Genomic DNA, 25,293 nt, shown 5'->3' with positions numbered 1-25,293 from the left:
CACTCCGACCTATCTCTCAGGATCCTCCCTTGCGCCATCTTCTGCAAATATGGTCAGTTCTGGTGTCAAAAAATCTAAGATGGCAATAGCCAAAATGCCAAACTCAAGGGTCCTATACAAGACTTTTATACAGTCTATGGTAAATTGATTTTTACATAAATAAATAAACAAATCCATACTCTTTAATTACCTCTGATCCTCTCTTCTGTAATTGAAAACATCACTGAAAATAAATGCAGTTAATTAACACAAAGACAGAAATAAAGAGTCCTATCTGAGACGTTCCATGACTCATCTTAAACCCTGAAAAAAACCCCTATGAGTTGTGCCGTGCAGGTCACAACTGAAGTGTGTGTCCTCAGTGAGGGTCAGCTACAGGCACCAAAGCATGGAGAATGCTTTATGAGTCTATTTGGTGAGGTGCTGGCAGCCACCATACCCCCAGCCATCCCCACACCACTTCCCCCCTGAACTTCCTCCAATGCCTGAGCCACATTTCTCTGTGTGATACCAGCAGCGACCTGCCGACTACAGAGCAGCCTCACCACTGCAGGCTCTGACGCTCTGCACCGTGAGAAGTGATCTGTCTGTAGAAAAGCCCATTGTGGTGGAGCAGCTTTGTGTTGTGCTGCAGTGTTACTGCACTGTCTGGTGTATTGGTTTAATGGATAATCAATAGGTGGTTATTATCTGGCCTGTGCTCCCTGGGTAAGGCCGGTGAGTTTAATGGGATCTGTAAACATCCTCTCATTTTTCCTGTCTTTTCTGCTCTGTAATTGAAAACATCCAGTTTCTATATCGAGGATCTAAGTCCAGTCATGTTAGAGGTCCTGCAGTAAAACAGATGATGGGATCGTGTAGTAGAGAGGTGTCATTTTTCTGTTTGTTATTTTTATTGTTTAAGGTGCTTTCTTGCCATTTCACGCTCTTGATCAAGCTCAGTTGGCATCCAGATATACAAGATATGTGTATGTCTTCGATAAATCCCATGCACGTGATACATTCAGGCGTGCTATCAGACTCGTTTTACCCAGGTGTTTACAATGCAGGTGTTGTGTGTCGAAGGTATCACTTGTACACATTGTAAATACTCGCCTCCTGCATCCAGCCTGCTTTTCCCAGGATTTACAGATGGATTATTGACCTGCAGGAAGGGGGTGATGCTACCATAAAGATACTGATCTGTAGTCAGTATTGGCTGCAGCTCCTCAGTAGTAGTTAAGGTTAGGATGTGTGAAGGGTAAACCGCTCCTGGACCAGTGCTCGGGGATCGGTGAGGGAGAGCCGCTGCGCCTCCCGTCCTGTGATGGAGCGCCTGCTTTTGTTCTCCTGTCGACAGTCCATTCATCAGCTCAGCCTGCCTAACCTTGCATTAAATGAACAGCACAACCCCTGCGTCTGCGCCGTTCTCACACAAGACAAATCCTCTCACTCTTGCTTTTTTTTTTTCATCCCTCCATTCCTTGCCTTCCTTTTACATCTCACATGTGTCTTGTATACATCATGTCGGCCTTTAAAAACTGTGAAGCCACATACAGGATATATTTGTGCTGAAACTTTCACTAAAACTTGGATCCGAAATTCTCTCAGGGTAGCTATACCTTTTTTGCTTTAGCCCCCACAGCTCCATGATCCATTTACCTGAAGTGTAGAACAGGTAGCAGAAATGCCTCTTCCTCTCCTAGAGGCTGAAAATGATGTATGCTGATGGTGTTGCAGGAGAGAATAAGTTTCTGTCTGTAATTAATTTTACTGCTGCTGTCTCACTGCTGCTGATGTAGCTACTGTAGCGCTACAGAGGAAAATGTCTCTGCAATCCATCTCTAACCTGCTTTCCATCAAATTTAAATTGTGTGTGTGGGGTGGAGGGGGGGGGGTGGCCTTCTGGACTGACGGGGCAGGCACTCGTCAACTTCAAGGACGATTTTCAACACATTAAGAAGGGAATTGCTAATGGAAAAAATCCACTGTTTAAGGCTCAACACTGCAAAGCGCATGGTGTTTAGAGTTGTCAACAAGAATAGTTTCTGCAGGCTATTTCAAGTTGCCTATGAATAAGTGTTCAACATACTGATTTATGTCAACATCCTACTGTATAATATAAAGAGGAGGTGCACTGATTTTACATGTCAGACTCTGAGTGTGTGTAAGTGATGTCACCTGACGCTGAAGGCTACAAGTTTAAAAAATAAAAACACTTGGGGTGTGGAGTCAGAAACAAATGAGCTTACCAGACCGCTTTAGCCCTTCTCTTCAGGTTAGTAGCTCGAGGCTATATTTGCTGATAACAGCATAATGCCCCGTTCAGACCGTAGACTGTATAACATAATAGATATCGTCACTGTGATGTCACCCATTGCTTGTGGACTCTCGAAGCCTTGAGTTTAGCATTTCGTCTGTCACCATCTTTGCTTTTTGGAGCCAGGAGTGACCATATTTGCATGAGAGGGTGGTGCTGTGGAGGAACAAGGGGTTGATCTGATTCATAGACTGTGGTGATGCCTCACAGACTGCTAATCACTCAAAGCAGCCTACTCTTAATTATGCGTAACCCTAAGCTATGTATGTAAACGCAACCCTGTCTCACTCCAAAGTTGTCGAAAACTGCCATTGGTCAGTGACATCTGGCATCAGACGCGACGAGAAAAGCCGCCCTGTAATGTCAGCATGATACGTGGTCGGCCGCTGTTATTTTTTAACAGCGCCCAGCGGAGTCAGGGGAAAATGTGGTGGAACAACAGCAAAAGTTTAGGGGGCAAAAGGGCGAGGTGGGGTCGATGGGATGGGTAGTGAAGGTCTCCAACTACCACCACCTTTCACCTGGGAGACCAGTGTTCGCTTTTTGTTTAAATGTAAAGCCAAACCCAGTCCTTTTGCTTTGGTTGTCTAAACCCAACCATGTGCGTGTTTATGCCGGTGACTTGACAAGCTGAATCATAGGTGACACTATAAGTTGGCTTGAGTCGAGCTGAGACGTCACCAAACTACATTTTTTTAACTTGGAGACGACACATCGTAAAGGCATGGATATTCTTCCCAGTGTTGAATCAGATCTGCCTCCAGGGCCTGGGTCCAAACACAACGCGCTCCCTGTGATCCTGTGGACGTCGCCATTGTTGTTGCTGCTTGCCGGCTTGTCAGTGTTGCCAGATCTTGGGAGAGAAACAAGCAACCAGGGCTATGGAAACAAGACCAAAAGAAGCGACGGATATATATAGAGAAAGGCGACGTTTAGAGAACAAGCCCAAATAAGCAACTCCACTTTAGAAACAAGCCCAAAAAAACATAACCTGCGACTACCAATATTTGTAAGCGATTTACAAAAAAACAAGCCCAAAGTCGCAGCTAATAAGCGGACCTGGCAACCCTGCAGCTTGTCCTCGTCACATTTCTTCCGTCCTCCTGTATGCTGACATGTGACATATCCTGCCTCTCATTGGCTGATGCTCTTTGTCAGTCGTGTCAGACTTCTCCAGTTTTCTAGCATGCCAGATATCCAGTCCCAGTCTCAGACGAGGGGGTGACTTACTCGTAGGCTTGTTCACACATGAGGACTCGTGGTGGCAGACTATCTGCCGACTCACCTCCGACCCAAGGTGGCACTAAAGATCCTCTGCGACGTCAAAATCGCGATGAAAATCGTGTAATGTGAGCTAGGCTTAAGGAGAACAAACTAGGAGGCACTCATCTATATGGCTGGTAGTCAGCCGGCAAGTTGACCATGACGTGACTACAGGAAGTCTGCTTTCTATGTGTTTACTTTCTATGACACTCAAAGGCAAGTGTTTGAGATGATTACCGTTGGAGTACAGAATTTGGTGTTTGTCTGTGGACAGATTTTCTTAATGAAATAGCATCACAGCTGTGCAAGATGCAGTGACAAAGAGTTCGAAGGTGGGTGTGGTCTGAGCAAGGGGGCCAGAGGTAGGGGGGATAAGAAGAAGGGAAGAGACTGGTGTCCCTCCCTCTTTACGTTTATTTTAATTCGCAGATTGCCATATCACGGCTGATGTGATCCCATTGCAGGATGGTCTCCAGTTTGAATTGAAATTGAATTTTTTGGCAAAGCTGTAGGAGGCTGGTGCCCCCTGCCCTGATGTGTGATGAGTTTGTGTTTTGCAAATCTCAGTAACAGAGGTGAGTATAAAGTTATTATGACGAACAGTCATAAAATGGGACAAAATGAAAATAACACCCCAGGTTGACATAAACTGAAATTCCCCTCCAAGTTGTGTGTATGTTAACACAACACATGTTCCTTCTTTTGTTTAAATTGCCGCCTCTCTGCTGTCTCTCGCCTTAAATTAAACTGTGCTCGGTGTTTTTATTCCTTGAGATTACCTGAACAAAGCTCAGTGATGCAGATAACCACAGACAGTTTCGCACAGCGTGAATCTGGACCTTCTCCAGCTGTTACAGTACAGTTGTTTGTGTGTTTACCTGAGAGGCATCATGAGTGAGAAACACTGACTGGAGGTGCGCTACAGCCCAGGCTAATTCGTGCTCCGCCTCACTGGAGTGGCAGCAGTCGGGTGGAGAGGCTGAGAGGAGAGATGGGGGAGGTGGAGGAGGGGGGGAATTCACACCAACCCACCCGTGAGGTGGTCATGCTTGAAGCCTCCACGCCTGGATAAACCCCATCAAAAGCGCATTAGCCCTCTCTTCTCCCGCCCCCTCCCTCCCTCCCCCTCAGCGCCCCTCCCTCTCCCTCCCCTTAACCCCCCCTCCCTACGTCGTATAATAGTATCTGGCCGGGCCACGCAGCTCGCTGACACACAGCCAGGCGAAAGGGGAGCGATGATGAATTGCTCCCTGTTGGTGTTATCCATGATGATAATTATTAATTTTCCCCCCGCTCTTCCCGGAGAATGGGGGCCGGAGAGCTGCGGTGTTGTGGAGCCTCCTCCGTGGGCCGTCAGGAAGCCCACTGTCATCACTTATCGCAGACAGAGCCGGGGCCCAAGGCTAAACGCTGATGAAAATGAAATGCGCTCATTCTGATTTGTCCTGTTTTTGGTGTGTGGGTGTGTGTATGTGTCTCTATGCTTTAAGTTTACCCTTTCTTTTCCTTGTCCTCTTTGCTTGGCTCTCTGCGTCTTTAACCCTCAGTCTCTTCTTCCATCATGTGCAGAGATGCAGAGGCCTGAATCAGTCAGGGATTACTAAGACTCTCAGATACATCATAATAACGTGGTTGTTAAAATAGCATTAATTAATGGAACAGGAATTTTGAACATTGGGCTGTGAGGGCTAAGGGCTCATGTTATTCTAAATTTAGGTATAAGATGACACTTGAGACTGCATTAATGTATATTTTTGATATTCACATTAAATCAGATTTATTTATTTGTTTCACACACCAATACAATCCGAACCAGAAACCTGTAAAGTCTTATATTTTCCAACACACAAAAGGTAAAATATAAACATGCAAAATCATTAGTACCTTTTAAATATTAATATTGAAAAAAATTCACATAATAAGTGCAAAAGTCAAGCGTATAAAAGAAATCTTTCCTCAGAGTCAGACCACTTCTCAGGGTCAGTCTCTGGGATTCCTTCAAAGGTCAGATTGTTACGGTGAGACTCTCTAAGGAATCTGCTTTACCATTCATGCCTTCAAGACTTGAGCCCGCTGTTTTTTATGTCACGAGTCAGCTCTTTACATTTAACGGACAAGTTGTCAGATAGTGATTTTAACCCATCCACATCAGTTTGGGGGTATTGATGTCTTGATTTGAGATCATGGAGTTCCTTTAAGACTCAATCTAATCTTTTGTTGGGGGAGTCTATGAACATGTTCAAGAGGTCACATAAATGTAGCAGTGATTAAGTCCTTATCACTTTTCACAGCCATGAGTGGAACCATCTCACTCTTGTTATGAGAGGAAGTAGCCCTTCAGAATCAAAGGCCAGGATTCAGCTTTGGTATTTGGACAGATTATCATTAAAGATCTAATATCTTTGGTGTAGGATACCAACACGATGCAATAAAATATATTCATTTGTCAGTGCCCCAGGTTAGCTGTCAAGGAAGATATCATGCTGATATTTTGGGATTGTCTCAAGCCCAAGCTCTGAGGTGAGCATGGTTAGGGACAGGAATTGATCAGATTTTATTAATACCAATGATGCTATAGATTCTGCTTATTGGTACGATTCCTTATCGATTCCTTTATTGATTCCTGATCATTTCCTGTGCAGAAAAAGTAAACTTAAGCAGATTTTCAGTATTATTATAACAACGGATGTTAATCCTTGTTAACGGACGTGCCACTCATGCATAGAGTGTCAGATACATGTCATTCCTCAAATTTAAGCCCCTGTTGTGTCGAGAGATGTTTCAGCATGTTGCTGGTGTCTCCACCTTTAGTTGAAATTATTATTTTACTGACATTGCAAGGAGGACTGTTGTCATCTTTCCTCATGAAATGAAGCCTTTGGAACGTATCGTCATCTCTGCCATGAGTCCTCCTTGTTGTTCTATCAACAATCTATCTATGTTGTTTTCAGCAACATAGATGCATGAGTTTCACGTCAGTGTTTTACACTGAGCAGCTGTCAGAAAAACATGCCGGCATCGATAAAAGGAAGTGATTAACTTGGAGCCATACAATTGTGATGGATCAGACAATTTGGAAGCAGTTCTTGTCACTTAGCATGGTGGCCATCAAGTCGAATGACTTTTTGTGACGTTAAAGGGGTTGTTTATAGTGTGTAAATGAGAAAGTGATCACCAACTTTGGGTCTCTTTTGAAATTTTTAGCCTCTTTTAGCTCATTGTTTTGGTGATACAGCACATTTACTGTTTTGTGCAGTTGCAGTACTCTCACCAACCTCAAGAAAACGTGTCTATTTTCTACCTGCTTAGCACCAAACACAGACAAAGTTAATAAGTTAGCAAATAGCTGGTAAAGAAAGTCAAATATTTAGCAGAATGAGAATGGAAATTCATTCATGAAAAGAATGAATTTTCTAGCTATAATAGTTTTTATTTTAGATGGATGTATACAGGATTATGCAAACAGTGATTTTCCACTGCCATTACAGGGAAATTTCAGCATAATTCCGGCAAAATACTGTGTTTGCACTGCGCCTATGGTAAGGTAACATAAGGCAATGACGTGCTTACGGGAAAGACTGAAGCCTCTCCTGCAAAAAGAATGAATGCTCTATCTGTTCTGGTTTTTATCGTAGATCAATATATATACAGGACTATGGGAATAGCATCTCTTGTAGCCATCACAGGGAAGTTTCTGATGTAATTACAGCGAAATACTGTGTTGGCCTGGCACTCCCCCTTTTCTGAATGCTGTAGCTATTAAGGTTCTTATTTTAGATGTTTTTAAACAAAATAATGCAAACAATGATCTTCTGTGACCATTTGCAGGAGGTCCATGTTTAAAGGGTTAATAAGCTGTGATATGTTGAGGGTCACGTATGTATCGACTTGTTTTGATATATTTTGTTTTGCCCTCTAGTGGCCAAAAATCAATTAATGCTGCTTTAATGCATCAGTGTTTGAGAGATGGAGCCAGCAGAGAGTCAGAAACAGCAGAACGTACCTTTTTAGGTGTTTTAATTTTATTCTGTCAAGTGAAGATCGCTAAATTACTTTTGCTGTTGAATGACATTTTCTCAGTTCCCATCTGGATATACCGTTTTACCGGTACCGTTTTATTGGCTGTTGTAAAAATTATCATTAAGTCCTTTCAAATGGCCCCAAGAAGTTTGATAAACTCTCTTTCCTCGGCCCAGTTAAATCAGAGAGCATTAAAAGCCTACAGTTCACATCAGTTGTGAGTCATCAAGGTCTTTATTGCTTATCTTAACAATTTCACATCTTTTGTGCTTTATGCATGAGGCACTTACATTCCTTTTTTTCCCTTTCAAATGTGATTTTAATGGAGCAGTGAGGCGCTGAGCTTCTCTCCGGTTTTGTATTTGCAAGTTTCACTCTGTGGCCTAAATTTTAATTGCCCGTCTCGCTGCTGTGTGAAAGTTGCACAACGCAGAAGTGACAATCAATCTCGCTTACGAGGCGTTGTCATCAGTGAGGCGCAATGAGGATGATCTCTGCCTCTCCGGCTGAGAGAGGTGAATCCGCTCTGCCTGACGAGTAATTACGGCTAATTTCCTAATTACCTCAGTACCGAGCGTCTCTGTAGCGTTCATTAAAAGCCATAATTGCATTGGGTTGACATGCTCTTTTATCCACTTTGGGTTCTTTTCTGGCGGTTTAGTTGTGAGGTAGTGCGCCGCCCCTGCCTGTCTGAGTCGATAAAGGTTGATTGAAGCCTCGGTGTGGGGAGTGTGTTGAACACGGCTTCTGACGGCATCGTGATTATCAAGTCTGCATGTGTGTATCTTTATGTGTGTAGATCCACTATGAAAAGCAAGATCTTTCAGCTGGTTTTCCTTGCATACGTTTTTTAAATAAAATTCGGGAGACTTTTACAGAAGCATTGAACAGATGGTGCTGTCTTTTGCTCCTCCAAGTGATACAAATCAATAAAAAAACTGTAAAAAAGAAACCTCTTTCCCAGCTTTTACATTATGTTACAGCCGCTCTCCCTCTCCAGCACCTTCTCTCCTTTTCATCTTTCTCCATGTCTTCTGTTTTCCTCTCTTTTCCCTCCTCTCCTCTCCTCTGTCCCTCTGTTTACCCCTTTCCCTCTCTTGCATTGATTCGGCTCTTCTTTGTCTCACAGAGCTGGCCTCCAAGTTGTCAGCTGCGTCAGGATTAAAAGCTATTAGTTCTGCATCATTGCCACTACAAGTGCGCTCCTGAGATTGATAGAGTGCCTCTCTTCCTCCAGCGGGGGGAGAAATGGGAGGAAAACAAGCCTGGGGGGTGGTTTTTACCTCACATATCTGACAACGGTCACCTACAGGCACGCTGGCCCTGGACTTTCCCTCAGTTTGTTTTAAATGGGTGAATTGGTTTTCACTCAGTTGTGTTTATAGCTCTGTAAATCCATACCAGCAGACGGCATATTTTAAAAGAGAGACTACATTTCCACACAGGCGTTTAGTGAATTGAAACCTAATATGAAGGAAAATAAGCTTCTCAGTTCTGGTTACACCTAAGACCTAAAATATATTTAATAAAGCTTCAGAATGGCTGGTGTATCTGTCAAACTCTTATCAACGTAACAGTGGATTCCCAGAGAGCAGAGGTTTGTAAGTTGTCTAATTTCTTCTAGTGGGTATTATTTAGATGAACACATTCATATTCAGTTGTACCAAAACCACTGTAGTTTATTTCCCTGAACCGATTCCTCCTGAGCTGAGTGTTTTCACATTGCTGCAACACTGTCACCAAAATAGCCACCTTTGCTAATTTTATGTACCAAGGTGGGGTTTTTTTTATTGTCAGCAAAATTGGCTCGATGTTGTCGCTGGCTGCCTCATAATTTATTTCTTTTGTCCTGTGACAAGTCTCCCAGATGAGGTGAGAGGGAGCACATGGGAGCTGTTGTTGACTCAGCCTAAACGCAAAATCAACAATGGCATGGCAAGCAAACTAATCAGAATTCTAGGACTGTAGTCAACCTCAGAAAATTACTACAAAATTCTGAAAATTCTACCTACTGTTCAACCAATTAAATGATGTAAATAAATCTGCATGGTATCACTAGATTATCTAAATCGCCCACAATGCACTGAGTACACTGCCTGGAAGCATTGTGTGTCCGCCATTGCATTTTTTCCTGTCATAGAGCTTGGCGTTAACACTTACCAGGACAAGCTCACTCTGTGTTTGGGCAAGTGGAACGTCACACGCAGTTGTCCGATCTGTAACTGAAAAGTCAGTCAGATTTCTAATGTAACGCTACCTAAATAAAACTGTACTGTTTTGCTGAAGCTGAGCTTTTCAAGATAAGCTGCACGTGCCTGTCTCACCATGAAGCATGAACAGGACTGATGAACAAAATCTGACATACTGGACACTATAAAAATTAACTCAGGGGTCACAATGTCATATATGATGTAATGTTACATAATGTTAAGCCGAATTCACCAAATGTTGGATTGTTCACCCACTAATAAGGAACGTGAGCTGGGTTTTAGACCGCTGTGAGACAGGTTAGTTAAAGGGAAATTTTGGTTTATTTCAACCTGTCTCTTATCGTCCTAAATTTTTTTCAAGTGACTAGTGACATAAAAATAATAGTTAGCATGTTAGCTGTTAGCCTAGGTACAGCCAGAGCGCATAGTAGTGTCAGACCTGTTAAAACGTAAGTGAACTGGCAACCTTCAAGTGCAAAGTTAGTCCACTAAACAAGCTTTTTTTCCACAAAGACCGCCTCATATCGTTAGGATAAATGTCAGAGAACATATAGAAAATGACATGTAAACGTGTTGTCTTACCTTACCGGTGTGCTGCCATGTTTGTTTACCATCTAGCTCTGCTTTCCAAAGCGCGGCCGAAATATCGATCTCATACCCTGCCTGAAATCTTGCGAGCTCTAGATAAAGCCCAGCTGGATACTACTCCAGGTGGAGGTGTCTCGTCCTCGGTCACATCCAGCCCTTGAAAATAAGGCTGCAACCGGTCCCATTCCTTGCAACAGAGGCATTCCTCTTCTGTGGGCACTGGGGCACAGCATTCACAGGTACACCACCAATATCCAGAGCTACGCAGCCTTGCAGCAGCCAGTCCTCCTCTCTCGTCCTCTACCTGTTGCGCCTCTCTCTCTCCTCCTCCATTCTTCAATTTCACAAAGCTCTTCGTCAGTGTATTCTGGTTCAAATAAATAAGGGCGGCCATCAAACTCTGCAAAATCAAATTCCTCCTCCACAAAGTCGAAGTCTGGCAAAAAAGTTAGCCATTATTCTATAAATCTTTCATAAAATAAATGAATGAACTTTTCAGGCTACTGTCCGGTTCTGCCTTCCAGCTGTTGCTGCTTGTTCTCGCGAGATTTCAGGCACAGTATGAGATTGCTGCTTGTTCTCGCGATATTTCGGCTGCGCTTTGGAAAGCAGAGCTAGATGGTAAACAAACATGGCAGCACACCGGTAAGGTAAGACAACACGTTTACATGTCGTTTTCTATATGTTCTCTGACATTTATCCTAATGATATGAGGCGGTCTTTGTGGAGAAAAAGCTTGTTTAGTGGACTAACTTTGCACTTGAAGGTTGCCCATTCACTTACGTTTTAACAGGTCTGACACGACTATGCGCCCCGGCTGTATCTAGGCTAACGGCTAACATGCTAACTATTATTTTTATGTCACTAGTCACTCAAAACAAATTTAGGATGATAGGAGACAGGTTGAAATAAACCTAAAGATTAGTAAATGATCCTTCCACAGCTTCACCAACGGAAACCTTGTTACGACTTTTACTTCCTCTAGCTAGTCAAGTTTGATTGTCTTCTCAGGGCTCCGCCAGGGCCGTGATCCACCCTAGTGGGGCTGATCTGAGGACCTAACTAAACCATCCAATCAGTAGTAGTTACAGGGGGCAAGCTTATGAACTGTACTTTCTGAGAGTTGCTTGCTCATGGGAAGTAATTGCAATAATGAAATATCTTTGGAATGCTGCATGCAAGAGACTTTCTTTTTCTTTTGACTAGAAGCTAACCATCGTACCGTTCCAAAGAAGGTTCTGTTGTGATTGCATCCCTCTCAGATGTTTTATAATCCAGCCTTGAACTATGTCTTTTTTGGAGACTTCAGTGTCCAAATCTGATACTGGCCGTTGTGATTATTTATCCATTTTTCCAAGTGAAAAATGACACTTGAAAAATGGTCAACTTTGGGTACAACACAACACTGTGCTTGTCACTGTCTCTTTTTGCCCAGCTGTCCAGTCACATTGGAGGAGGGGCGGGACAAACACCACAAAAACCAACTGTCACATAAGCCAGCGTCTACGAAACACTTTCAGTAAAGTACCCTTAGATTTAGTACATAACCTGACGGACACGTACCTAAACCCTAGATCTGTTTAGCTTTTCCACCGCACACAGTACTTTTAAATGTAGGCAGAGTTACTCCTTCCTTGTTGTACTTCCTTTTCACTGAGGATGCAGAGGAACGTCTGCATCTTGTTGATCATCCACAGAACAGGGTTGCACGCCGACATTTTCAGAACAAAAAAAGAACAAGCAGGAGTTTTTAGTGTGATGGGATATCTAAAAATAGCAGGTTTGTTCATTGAGTCCTTGTAGATCAAGAGTAAAAATTCTGCCTTGCCCAATCAACAGTCTGCAGTGTTTCTAGCGCCACTTTTTAGTTACGGATCAGTGTGCTAGGTACTTCAGCAGAGAGTTACGAAAAAAATGGTGCAGAGTGGAACAGTTCTATTATAATCAGCCAGAATTTTTGACAATAGAAACCCAAAAATAACCACTCTAATGTGTAGCAAACTGAACTGAACAGCTCTGTGGGAATAAGTCTACATATACAAGTGCTGCACAACAACAATGCTTTGGTGGACACACGGCTATCTCGAAGTTACACCAGCACAATTAGAATTTGGTCAGACGGAGCATGTTAACCAGCTGACCACAAGGTGTCAGCCTGAATTCTCATGTCTCTTTAATGGTGTGTTAGTACTGTAAAGATAACTGTAAATATTTAAACAGTACATTTTATTCCCAGTTTGATTTTACTGTCTTCATCCTGAACACTGCAGCTCATTTACCTTACTTTGCTCATTAAAACCCTGAGACTTGTTCTGCCTCCTGCCTCTCTCTCTGCACTGCATGTCAGAGTTGCAGTGTAGTCAAACAGATCCAGGGGTTTATTGTACTGTCACATTCTAACATGCCCCTCATATTTCATTGCAGGCAATTGTCGGCTACTTTGACATTTTCTTTGACAAAGGCTGCAGCAACAAGGTAAGCAGAAGTGGTAACAGCCAAGCCATTTAACGGAAACTCAATTATGTTCACGCTTTAGCGTGTTCCCCCTCCCTGAGGCGTACGCTGGCAATCGACGGGCGTCCTAGCCGACTGCTGATATAAGCACTAACCCTGCAGAGCCGGCCAGTTGGAACAGCCGATGCCAAGCTCTGTGAGCAACACAGATATGCCTTTTGATTGCACTTCCTATATTACCTGAGACTCACGCTGCATGCTATGGATGATCCAGAAAATGTGCATCTCACTGGAAGCTAAGGCTGGAACAATGTAACACAGGAATATGTTTGCTTCATAAATACAGCACAGTACAGCTATAAATTATTTAGACACATAAGTGTATGAGTGGATAGACTGTAACAGAAACCCTGAAATAGAAGATTGATTCCAAGCTTTTGTGCAGCTTTGTTTTAATCTAAACAAGACTCCTTCAGGAGCTACAGTAAGTTGTGCTTCTTGAGATTGTGACACATGGCTGGAATCCCTCCAGGTTTATTACTCTCTACTTTTAAATTTCATTGCTCTTTCTGTTACTGTTGCATATGGGCTCAAGTTGAATGACATAAATGTGAATAGCATAGTTTCCCACAGACTCACATTAGACTCATGATTCTGGTCTTTATAGATGTTTTACAGAAACATACCCCAATTTCTTTTTTTTTTAAATAGTAAATTGGTCTAAACAGATTTTTAAGCAGATTTCATGTCATGTTTTTCATGTCATTAAGCATCCAAAGGCTATTTTGTTGTTGCAAAATGCCAAAATGTGACATGGTGCTCCTCGTTCTGAGGAACACGGGTTTGTGATGGTTCTGCTCTTTTTCACATATTATCACACCAGGTGATGTTCTCCACGGGACCTCAAGTCACAAAGACGCACTGGAAACAGACTATCTTTCTACTGGAGCGGCCTATCGCTGTCCAAGCAGGTCAGTAACACACACACACACACACACCATGGTTAGGAAACACTGCAGCACCAAAATTTTGTGTTTTAATATACAGTAACATAATAGTAGTTATCGTCAACTCTTATGTAAATATTCCAAGGACAAAAAGAGTTTATGTGTGCCTCAGTTGCATTTTGTGTTTCATTCAGGTTTGTGTTGTACGTGTTTACTTTCCTTCATGATTTTATTTTCCTCGTGAACCTCGGCGGTGCGTCATAGCGAGGTGCGGCAGGTAATCTGTCTGTGGTGGAGATGTAGTCAGGCTGGTTGACATCCGTTATCTGTCACCCACAGAGACAGCAAGGGATCAAAACAAATCACACTCAGCCATCAGAGACAGCATGTAAAACTTCATCTGATAGCAGGTTGCAGGCCTCTGAATCATGACACGCTACAGAGGGAGCGCTCTGTAACTGACCAGTGAAATATTTATAGAAACACTGTATGAGCAGATTAAAGTGTTTTTAACTGGTGCAGCTTGCTGTCAGGCATCGCTGTATGGATGTATGGGATAACTTAGTGCAGCTTCAAACATGACAGAGTATTTTGTATTGCTTTTGGTGACGTTTACCGTACTGTTTTTATAATGCAGTTATAAAATCAGGCAGGAGTGGCAGTGCCAACCGGACGGTACGACCCAACGAATCCACTTCAACTTAGACTGACAAAATGTCCTCACAGGGGCAATTTGTGGTGTGGCACATAATAAAATAAACATAAAAAACTTTACTATTACTAAACTATTTGAACCCAACAGCGACAAAAAAGCCTTTCTCTATATGGCTATTTAGCGTAGCCTGGCTTGGGTCAGACACAGCGGAAGTCAGCAAACCAGAATACGGCACCCGGAGGTGGAAGTAAGTCTGCACGTCCGCAGTGGCCCGAAGCCATTAAACCACAGAAGAAGAAGGAGCTGTGTTTACGAGTAGGATTTAAGAAACAGGCTAAATGACATGTAGTAGGGAGTAGTCTCTTGTACAGTAGGTGGTGGTATGCACCTGTTTGTTTGCGATCCGCCAATAAATTGAGAGAAGAAGAAGAGCCGTGTTTACAGCGAGTGTTCTTCGAGTAAGGGGTACGCAACGGGCATTGCTGAACACGTAACAGTTTTACCAGATGTATCTACAGTACAGGCCAAAAGTTTGGACACACCTTCTCATTCAATGCGTTTTCTTTATTTTCATGACTATTTACATTGTAGATTCTCACTGAAGGCATCAAAACTATGAATGAACACATGTGGAGTTATGTACTTAAAAAAAAAGGTGAAATAACTGAAAACATGTTTTATATTCTAGTTTCTTCAAAATAGCCACCCTTTGCTCTGATTACTGCTTTGCACACTCTTGGCATTCTCTCCATGAGCTTCAAGAGGTAGTCACCTGAAATGGTTTCCACTTCACAGGTGTGCCTTATCAGGGTTAATTAGTGGAATTTCTTGCTTTATCAATGGGGTTGGGACCATCAGTTGTGTTGTGCAGAAGTCAGGTTAATACACAGCCGACAGCCCTATTGGACAACTGTTAAAATTCATATTATGGCAAGAACCAATCAGCTAACTAAAGAAAAACGAGTGGCCATCATTACTTTAAGAAATGAAGGTCAGTCAGTCCGTAAAATTGCAAAAACTTTAAATGTGTCCCCAAGTGGAGTCGCAAAAACCATCAAGCGCTACAACGAAACTGGCACACATGAGGACCGTCCCAGGAAAGGAAGACCAAGAGTCCCCTCTGCTTCTGAGGATAAGTTCATCCGAGTCACCAGCCTCAGAAATGGCAAGTTAACAGCAGCTCAGATCAGAGACCAGATGAATGCCACACAGAGTTCTAGCAGCAGACCCATCTCTAGAACAACTGTTAAGAGGAGACTGCGCGAATCAGGCCTTCATGGTCAAATAGCTGCTAGGAAACCACTGCTAAGGAGAGGCAACAAGCAGAAGAGATTTGTTTGGGCCAAGAAACACAAGGAATGGACATTAGACCAGTGGAAATCTGTGCTTTGGTCTGATGAGTCCAAATTTGAGATCTTTGGTTCCAACCGCCGTGTCTTTGTGAGACGCAGAAAAGGTGAACGGATGGATTCCACATGCCTGGTTCCCACTGTGAAGCATGGAGGAGGAGGTGTGATGGTGTGGGGGTGTTTTGCTGGTGACACTGTTGGGGATTTATTCAAAATTGAAGGCACACTGAACCAGCATGGCTACCACAGCATCCTGCAGCGACATGCCATCCCATCCGGTTTGCGTTTAGTTGGACGATCATTTATTTTTCAACAGGACAATGACCCCAAACACACCTCCAGGCTGTGTAAGGGCTATTTGAGCAAGAAGGAGAGTGATGGAGTGCTGCGGCAGATGACCTGGCCTCCACAGTCACCGGACCTGAACCCAATCCAGATGGTTTGGGGTGAGCTGGACCGCAGAGTGAAGGCAAAGGGGCCAACAAGTGCTAAACACCTCTGGGAACTCCTTCAAGACTGTTGGAAAACCATTTCAGGTGACTACCTCTTGAAGCTCATGGAGAGAATGCCAAGAGTGTGCAAAGCAGTAATCAGAGCAAAGGGTGGCTATTTTGAAGAAACTAGAATATAAAACATGTTTTCAGTTATTTCACCTTTTTTTGTTAAGTACATAACTCCACATGTGTTCATTCATAGTTTTGATGCCTTCAGTGAGAATCTACAATGTAAATAGTCATGAAAATAAAGAAAACGCATTGAATGAGAAGGTGTGTCCAAACTTTTGGCCTGTACTGTATAAGGACTTGGTTGTACTTTCAATGTCATGGCGGATAAAGAAGGAGCACCATCTAAAGAAAAAGAACAGAAGAAGGTTAAACGGGACAGTGATAGGGCTCGAACCCAAACGCGTGTAAACCTCGGTCGGGCATTCACCAAGTGGAGAGAGCTGAGAGATTTGAAAGGTTTTAAAACTGATCCCAAGTTGGCCCTTTTCCTAATCGACAGGTATGTCATTTTTGTTTTTATTTAGAGAATATACCGCAACCTGTTAGACGTTGTTTCACTTCAATATATGACGACATGGAAGTTATGTGAAGTTATCTGATGTGAACCGCTTTTGTCTAGTAACGTTACAACAAACGCCACAAAATTATCTGTGACTGTGACCATGAACACAAATATACAGCAGGCAGTTGTCCTCAGTTTATAAGAAATTCAGAGCTACACCAGAACATTTATGATTTTCCTCTCGCTCTCCAAAACAAATGCATGCGGTAATTGCCGGTTGCAATCAAGATTTTACGACACCAGGTTGTGGGTGTCATACTGCTTCGACCAAAGGGGGCACTATAATCAACGAAAACGTAAAGATCCGCACAGCTGCTTTAACTAAACTGTCTCATGACGGTCTTGAAACCAAGCTCACGTATGGAATTCCACTGAACATGGGCGAGATGTTTTCAGGCAGACCATGTGTACCTTTGCTAACAGCCTGAGCAGTTGGTGGTTACAGGTCAGACTGCTGCACCCCTGTGATCTTCCCACAGGTACACATGCACATTGATTCCAGAAAAGTGTGATCTATAATATGTTCCAGGTACTTACAGTCCATCACCACCTCGATCTCCTCTCCTGTCATTTTTGCTTGAGTGAGGGTGATGGGAGGGGATTGGGGGCAGTGGGGGGGAGGGGGTTGTGCCTTAAATCAAAGATCAGCTCTTTGGTCTTGAATGTGTTCAGATAGAGATGTGATGCTTTTCACCAATCAATAAACTCATTCAGGACTGATCCATGTTCTGCGTCTTGCTCCTCTAAAAGGCCGACTAATGCTGTGTCATCCGCAAACTTTATGATGTGGTGTCCAGGAAATCTGTAGCAGCAACTGTGCTTGATCCCCAGGAAGACTAGTAGCTACCTTGGTAGTGAAATACGTGAATGAAGCGGCCTGAGAGAAGCGAGTGATGCAATTTCACATCATACGCTTATTCGTGAGAGTTAAAAAATCTGAACTTCAGCGACCAATTTGCGCCACAATAGCCAATCAGCATTGAGATCCTCCTGTGACGTTTGACGCCGAGGACATACCAACAGAAATTCATTCATCGATTCAGCAATTTCATGCGTGCATGATGTGCGTCAACACAAAATATTCCAGCCTTCAAACTCGAATTTTTGTGTTGCATTCGCCATCAGAGCACAGAGTCTCTCACCACATTCTCCCATGATAGCTTTATATCAATTTAAAAATTTTCCGGTTTCCAGTTTTGAAGACTTTCTCACACCTCACCATAGCACTAGAAGCCTTTCTTGTTTTATTTGTGAGATATTTAAAGTGGAAAATACAAAAACTAGGAGGTAAAATAAAAAGTCCCATCAGCATCTTATCCATCTTTTCATCACAGAAAGTCGTCACGCTGTTAAAAACCTTTGAGATTTCTGGATGTTTTCTTCCTCTATTCAACCATGATGTTGGTACTCATACTCACTACCAAGTTCTTTTGCTTATTCAAGAGAGACAGGAAAAATAAACACACTACTTCATGTCTTTAAGAGCAGGAGGACCTTTCTGAGCCTGAGTGGTTTAGATTAGTAAATTGTTGATTAACTAAATATGGGTGTTGCAAATCATAGCATAAATATGTACTGATTACTCTTCTGTGTTCCTGACATATTCAGTCTTTATAGATGTTACTGCCGTACACTTATGCCCGCTGTGCGCAATATCATAATGGGAATCACAGATGTGTCTGCTGATGTGGGGATGGATGAGCCTCGGGGCCGGCTGTCCACTTGCTGAGCAGATATAAGATGGAGTCTACTGTAATAAATGACCTGCAAAGGGACGGAGAGGCTTGATGTCCGGCGGCCCTTAGCCAAGCTTGCCCACCCCCCCCCCTGCCGGCGCCAGCCAGGACGATAAGAACATCAAATCCTCTGACGTTGCTCGAACGCTATCGCAGGCTTCTCGCTGCGCTGGGTCAGATAAACACAGCTGAGTCTGAGAGCTGAGGACGACAGTATGCTAACACAGTGCAGAAGTGGGAAACTGCAGAGTGAAACAGACGGATTTCATTTGATTATCTGGTGCAGAGTGTCGAGCTCTGTTCCCTGTTTCACTTGGTCGGAGCAGAGATACATAATGAATGCAGATGCTTCCATACGGGGCTCGAGGGGACATTCAACAGTTTGATGAAAATGATGTGAATCATATGCTTTGGCCTTCACAGACCTCAATCTCAACGCAGCTAAACACAGTTAGACACCTATAGGTGATAGTGGACCAATCTGTTGGACTGCCCTCTCTCCCAACATCAACATAACACTGAATGACAGAATATTTTCTCTTTTCATCCTTCAGTAGAGTTTCAGAGACTTGGAGAATAAAAGACAAGGAACAGTGAATCTATTGAAGCAACTTGTGGTGGATCAATACCTTACTATGACATGTAGTCTTGTTTTTTCCCATAGTTGGTCACCAATATGTCCATACAAACATGCATGTCAAATGTAAACCTCGAAGCCCTTATTTGCCCCATTTATCTCTTCTTAAGTATATTTCTCCCCTTTTTAAGGGGGAATTTTGTGGAAGTATGAAACAAAACCTTTAAACTCAAAATAAACTAATACCATTAAGATCAAATTCTGATTTAACCCTTAAACCATCACCAGGCTGAAGTTGATTAGTGACAAGATATCTAGAAAACTAAAGACTGGATTTCTCTTACATTTGCTCAATATTCACGATCACGACTGGAAAAAATTGTCTTTTATGACCCCACTGAACTTTTCTCCTGTGCCAACATCAGGCTAAGATTCCCATTTAAACAGACAAAATATTAAAATCTGGTGTGCTGATTGCCTTGACATTTGAGGCTCACTTTTGCTCAACTCTGGATACATATACAGTAAAGACACGGATGGAGTCTTCTGTAACTACTCTGTACTGTGTTCATTTCATCCGTATTTGCTCAAAGATAAAGATCAAACAGAGCAGTACAAGCGGGAACTGTGGGGGCAGTGTAGCGTATTTCAAATGAGACACAACCGTAGGACCCAACAAAGACATTTTAAAAATGGCGGAACAGAACAAATCAGTAATGTAGTGAGTATTTCATGTCAGTATTTAATGCAGTCACAGAGCACTGCCATCTTCAACGTTGCCTCCATTGAAAGACAGATTATCGTGATCTTTTCCATCTACGTCTTGTTTGTTGTTAAAAACCTTTGACTCTGCCCTCCAGTGCCATTTATTGAATGTATCTCTGCCAACATAAAAGAGACATGGAAGTGAAAGGGCAGTGATGGTTACAACAGTAAAGGGAACAAATATATTTTTGTATGTAAAGGGGGTATAATAAATTAGCCCTCAGTGAGCATATTAATTAAGAATTAAGAGGATGAACCCTTTCTATTGTGGACACTAAGTACAAAAGTACAATGTGTAGTAAAATTGTTTTGCTCCTGTAGCTCCAGAAAGCAGAAATAGATAGATACAACATATGAACAGTAGCACCACTTTAAATTCAAAACCCTAAATGTCGTTCCCTGAGTCTGTATGGGTTTCCTCTGGATGCTCCAGTTTATTCCCACACTTTAGAGATATTCTGGTTAGGTTAACTGGAAACACTAATCTGCCAGCAGGTGTGAATATAAGTGTGAATGGGGATAGTCTGATTACCCGTCGAAGGGCTCACTCTTACCCCGTTAGTGCCGTCACAGGATTCCGTCCTCAGCAGCCCCGCATTGGTAAAGTGTGGATCGATGATTGATTAATGAATATTTCTCCATCCAAATTGGAACAAACATTTCACACCCCATCACTGGGAAGGGACGTATCACTAGTTTGCTGTTAGAGCAGTGTGAAGGCCCTGACACACAAGGCTGGCAGTCTGCCAGCAGCCAATGTTGGGCTGGCGGTGAGTGTGTGTTGCCCTAGTTTTTACAGTGTGCTCCTCGCCATTGGCACCACTCACTCTGCCCTTTGTCATCTTTTATCGTTTTTTTTTTTTTTTTTTTTTTTTAGCTGATTCAGCATTTTGAATTAACATCGGGGACTGTTGAGCCTGTCGCTGAGTGAAACTCCTAAATGGCAGTTCAGCTTGTTATATTAGGGAAGATTATGTTTTTAGCCATTTAGCTCTTGAGCAAAAACTGTTCGTAATTGTTTGTGTTATTGTACATTTGTTCTTTCAACGTCAGGTTATGTTGTTAATGTGCTAACTGGCTGACTAGCGTCTTGAATCCGTCCCGTCAGTCCTCCAGTGTTCTTTTATGAATGATGAATACAGACCACTGCCACCTGCTGGTATAAAGAGTTATTTCCTCTCATGCAGGCGCAGTGTACATGCTAGTTAACAGTTGGCTGTAGTTTTTGTTTGAGACACAGGCAACGTGAGGCGATGCAACAGTTGGCCTTCTTTGCGACTAGTTTGTCGATGTCATTTTGGTGTGTCTGGCCTTTTTGACAGTCTCCCTGTCTGTCTCTCTTTCTTTCTTGTTTTTAACCATGTGTCTGAAGTGACAGCCAGGAGGGCGCTGGGGCTCTTCAGGTTACCTGGGAGCATCGGGACATGTCACAGGATTAGCCAGGACACACACACACACACACGTGTTCACAGCCTTAGCACAGAACCAGCCAGTTACAAACTAGCTGAGACTCAACTGTCTGTGCTCAATATGTGAACCAAGCCAAGCATGAGGTGGAAAAGTTTAAAGGAAGACAAAAATTAAGGCGGAAGTGTGTGAGCGAAGGAGTGAGCGGCAGGTTATTGATGTGTTCGCTCTACCCCGGCACCCTGACGGTCCCCAGCCTCCTCCAGGGGCCGTAAACCAGAAATTGAGTTTTTAACAGCATTCACCGGCTGCCTGCTAGGCTCCTATGGTGTACTTTACAACACACACACACACACACACACACACACTGCTCCTTTACACACTCAAATTCACAAGAGTACTTGCATACTTCTATACTAAACTCCCCTCTGGCTGTAAGAGAAAAGTTCCTAAAGTCACCTTGAAGATGACAAACTCTCTCTTACACACACACACACACACACACACACTCACACTCACACTCACAGTGGGCTCTCCTCCTGGGTGTTGACTGAGAAGCACCTTCAGCTCTGATCGGCTGTAGTGAGGGCCGGGCATAAACATCCAGTGGTTTGTATTAATACCGACTCTGTCTGAGGTGATTTATCATGGTGAAGACCGAATCCTATTTGATGTGTTTGTACGAGTGCAGCAGTAATTAACTCGGAGGCTGCGCTTCTGTGGGAGGTGCCGGCAGAAGAGAGAGAAGGCACGCAGCAGGCTGGAACAAAACATCCCTGCAAATCCTCCCGGCTGGCAGCGTAATAAATTAAACAGCGAATCATTTGTCATGCACTGGTGTGTTTGTGTAGCTCGAGTATTGAAGAGGAGGGTCCTTTTTCACAGCTTTACCTACTTAATGTAACCAGAGAAAGGAGGTCACACTTTTTTTCTTTTTTTTTTTTGCAAGAAAGTCCCATGATCCTGGAGGTGAGGCGGTGGCCTGGTTACCTGCGCCCATGGGCGTTTGTTCTTGTCAGGACTTTCATTGGACAGTCAGGTGGTTTTTGTTCCCACCCTCTTGTATGAGTCACCTCCTCTGTCCCGAGTCGTGCTGTAGCTCCTCTAAAACCACTCTTTCCCCCGCCCTCACCTGTCCAAGCTCAGTTTATTCGCTCACCCCTTCGCCTCATTTGAACTCCGAAGGTCCTTGAGCTGTCGTACAGAAGCTGCAGAGCCAAGCTCCAGGTTCTTCAGGGCTGTAATTCAACACACGGGCTGGTTTTGTGTCTGGACATTGGTGCTTGAGATTATCCGCCCATCAGCTCTGCTTCTTGGCTCCGCACTGAACAGGAAAGGCCTGAGAAGTAAAAGCAGATTAAATGAAGGTAGACAGGAGCAAGAAGGATGATGTCAAAGATATGTGGCTAAAATGTAGCCGTGAGCATTCACTGCGGTGTCAGAGAAATGAAATGGAAGCCAGTGCATCCCTGTGTCCCATCCCAATGCTCTTGGTATTTCAATGACAGATAGGACTTATGAGCCACAGTACATTTACTTCACATGGAATGAGTTCCCCTTTCACTGGGACATAAAGTCCAGGTACGTAAAAATCTGTAAAAGCTTACTTTAAAAATGAGTCTTAAAGGAGCAGTGTGTAAGATTTAGGGGGATTTAGTGGCATCTAGCAGAGAGGACTGCAGATTGCGACCAGATGAAACTTTTCCTGGTTACAATTCCCTCAGTGTTCATTGTTTAGGAGGTTTTTACTGGGAGCCGAATTATCTGCAGCGGTCTCCTCCACTCCAAAACAAACGGACCAAGTCATTAAAACAAATAAAAACACTGAATAGATGCCGCATCTTTGAAGAGCCATGGTTTCCGGTTGTAGGCTGTTTGTTGTTTGCGTGATATTGACCAGTCACGCTTGTAGTGCTGTCACGATACCAAAATCTTTGTTTCGGTACCAATACCAATATGAATTTCGATACTTTTCGATACTCTTCTGTACTTTTCCTAAGGAAAAGTCCTTTTTGGATACAAACCTTTAGAACAATAAATAGTAGAGGTGTAACGGTACCAAAAAAATCATGGTTCGGTAAGTACCTCAGTACGGACGTCACGGTTTGGTAACTCAAATGTTCCACCAAGTTTGTGTTGTCTCGTGTTGTCCCCCTTTGCGAGGCAGACTTTCTCTTGTCTTTTTTCACGTGCACCAGCTACGAATGTTGATACAGGTGTTGTCATACACACCACTTGTGCAATCTGTGCTCCAATAGGAACAAGAAAGGCGTTTGTGTGCATAAATGAGTAAAATAAATTAACTAAATTAATGAATTGAATCAATTTCAAAGTACCGGTATTTTCCAAATGCAGTATAGTACCGTTTGGAATACTCTAGTACCGTGGTACTATTTTAATACCGGTATACAGTGCAACACTACACGCTGAGCCGGCTGCAGTTGTTGCCAGGTTAAACGGTCCGTGCGGTGAACTAATGAGGCGGAACATAATTGGCGTCCCTGCAAACTCTGAATCCATCGCAATGGTTCAGCATATTTACTTATATACAAACGGAAGTCGGAAACGGAAATTCACCTCCTCCGCCCAAATCAAACCGGAATGCCAAAAAATCGGGGGTCTGCCCCCAGAGGCTGTATTCGCTGTCTGCCGGAAGTCAGACGCCGAATACAGCCGATGGGTTCCAAGAATGCATCTGAGGTTGCTTTGCGACCATAGCCAGCACCGTATCATAGTCTACTTACCAGAAATCCTGAGAGCAGAGCTGATCTTCCTCCAGGCGCTGTTTTGTGTGTATTCGGCCAAAAATATTGTCCGTGGGACAGGTGTAAAGCTCTTACATCCACACACTAAAATGATTTACTTCTTCTCCATATTTTTAAGACTTAAGACTGATATTTATGGAAGAAGGGAAAGATATCTGTCGGCTGTGATTTGTTGGTTTTCATCACATGACGTGCAGCGCGCGCTGCTGTGTTCCAAAAGTTGAACCCAGTTTTATCTCGTAGTCAATCACACCCTGAAAATAGGCGCTCAGGAACGCCGAAATATCTGCGGAGGTCTCTTCCTCCCAAAACAATTGGACCCAGTGATTTAAACCGCTAAAAACACTGAATAAAGCAGTTTTACGTTTAAAATAAAAAAGCAGCCCTTCAATCACGGAGGAGCTGCTAACTACGGTGGCTGACGCAGTTAAACAAATGGCCCTCTCTAGAGTGTTTGGTTACTGTTTTGGGCTACTGTATAACACATATATGGCAGTGTCACATGGCGATCTCCGTAGACAAGGACCCGCTCCCTATGTAGATATAAACAGCTCATTCTAAGATGATGAAAGCACAATGATTCTTATTTTCAGGTGATTGCACCCCATAAAGAACATGCTTATTACATTATAAATCATTTCTGCCAGTATATCCCCGAAGCCTGCTCACTGCACCTTTAATGTTGAAGCACTTCAGCTCAGTCGACTCTTTCCATCACTGTATGGAGCTTCAGATGAGGTAAGAGCGTGAGCTAAATGGTTAAAATGTAAATGACAACAGTTTAAATGAATCACTAATGCGAGCCGTGTATTTCCAGTGTAATTTCATGGAGAAAAGCTGCGTTGGGCTGTTTCTGTGGGCCTCGTTGTGCTTAATGACACTGGCATGTTGATGTACGACATCGTGGTGAAAGCCCGGCTCCATTCCCCGACTCATTTCCACACATGGTTAACTCTTTCTCCCAGCATCTGAGTGGCCAGTTTACTGAAGCCTCTTCCACGGGGAGTTTGGTCTGACTGATTACAGCAGAGCTGCTGTAGTCACACTGCCACTCAGCAGCAGACATTCGGCTGGTGGTTCTGTTGGTATGTCTCAATACTTCAGTGTGAAACATGAGGGGCTGGATGCACAGTTTTCTGCAAAGTTTTGAGGGCAAACATCTTTGGTCCCAAACCTCTTTTTTTCTTTCA

At 43.3% G+C, this 25,293-nt stretch overlaps 1 protein-coding gene across 1 annotated transcript in view; it reads left to right on the top strand.

The window, feature by feature from the left end:
- prmt3 (protein arginine methyltransferase 3) overlaps window positions 1-25,293 on the top strand; it is a 93,864-nt gene that overhangs the window by 63,092 nt on the left and 5,479 nt on the right. The window contains exons 14-15 of the mRNA XM_049561773.1: window positions 12,805-12,855; window positions 13,718-13,805. Of these exons, the coding sequence (XP_049417730.1) occupies window positions 12,805-12,855; window positions 13,718-13,805 (139 nt within the window). The remainder of the gene's footprint in view (window positions 1-12,804; window positions 12,856-13,717; window positions 13,806-25,293) is intronic.

This window comes from Epinephelus fuscoguttatus, linkage group LG2 (assembly GCF_011397635.1).
Source record: "Epinephelus fuscoguttatus linkage group LG2, E.fuscoguttatus.final_Chr_v1".
Classification (NCBI taxonomy): domain Eukaryota; kingdom Metazoa; phylum Chordata; class Actinopteri; order Perciformes; family Serranidae; genus Epinephelus; species Epinephelus fuscoguttatus.
This window is presented reverse-complemented; position numbering and strand designations above follow the sequence as displayed.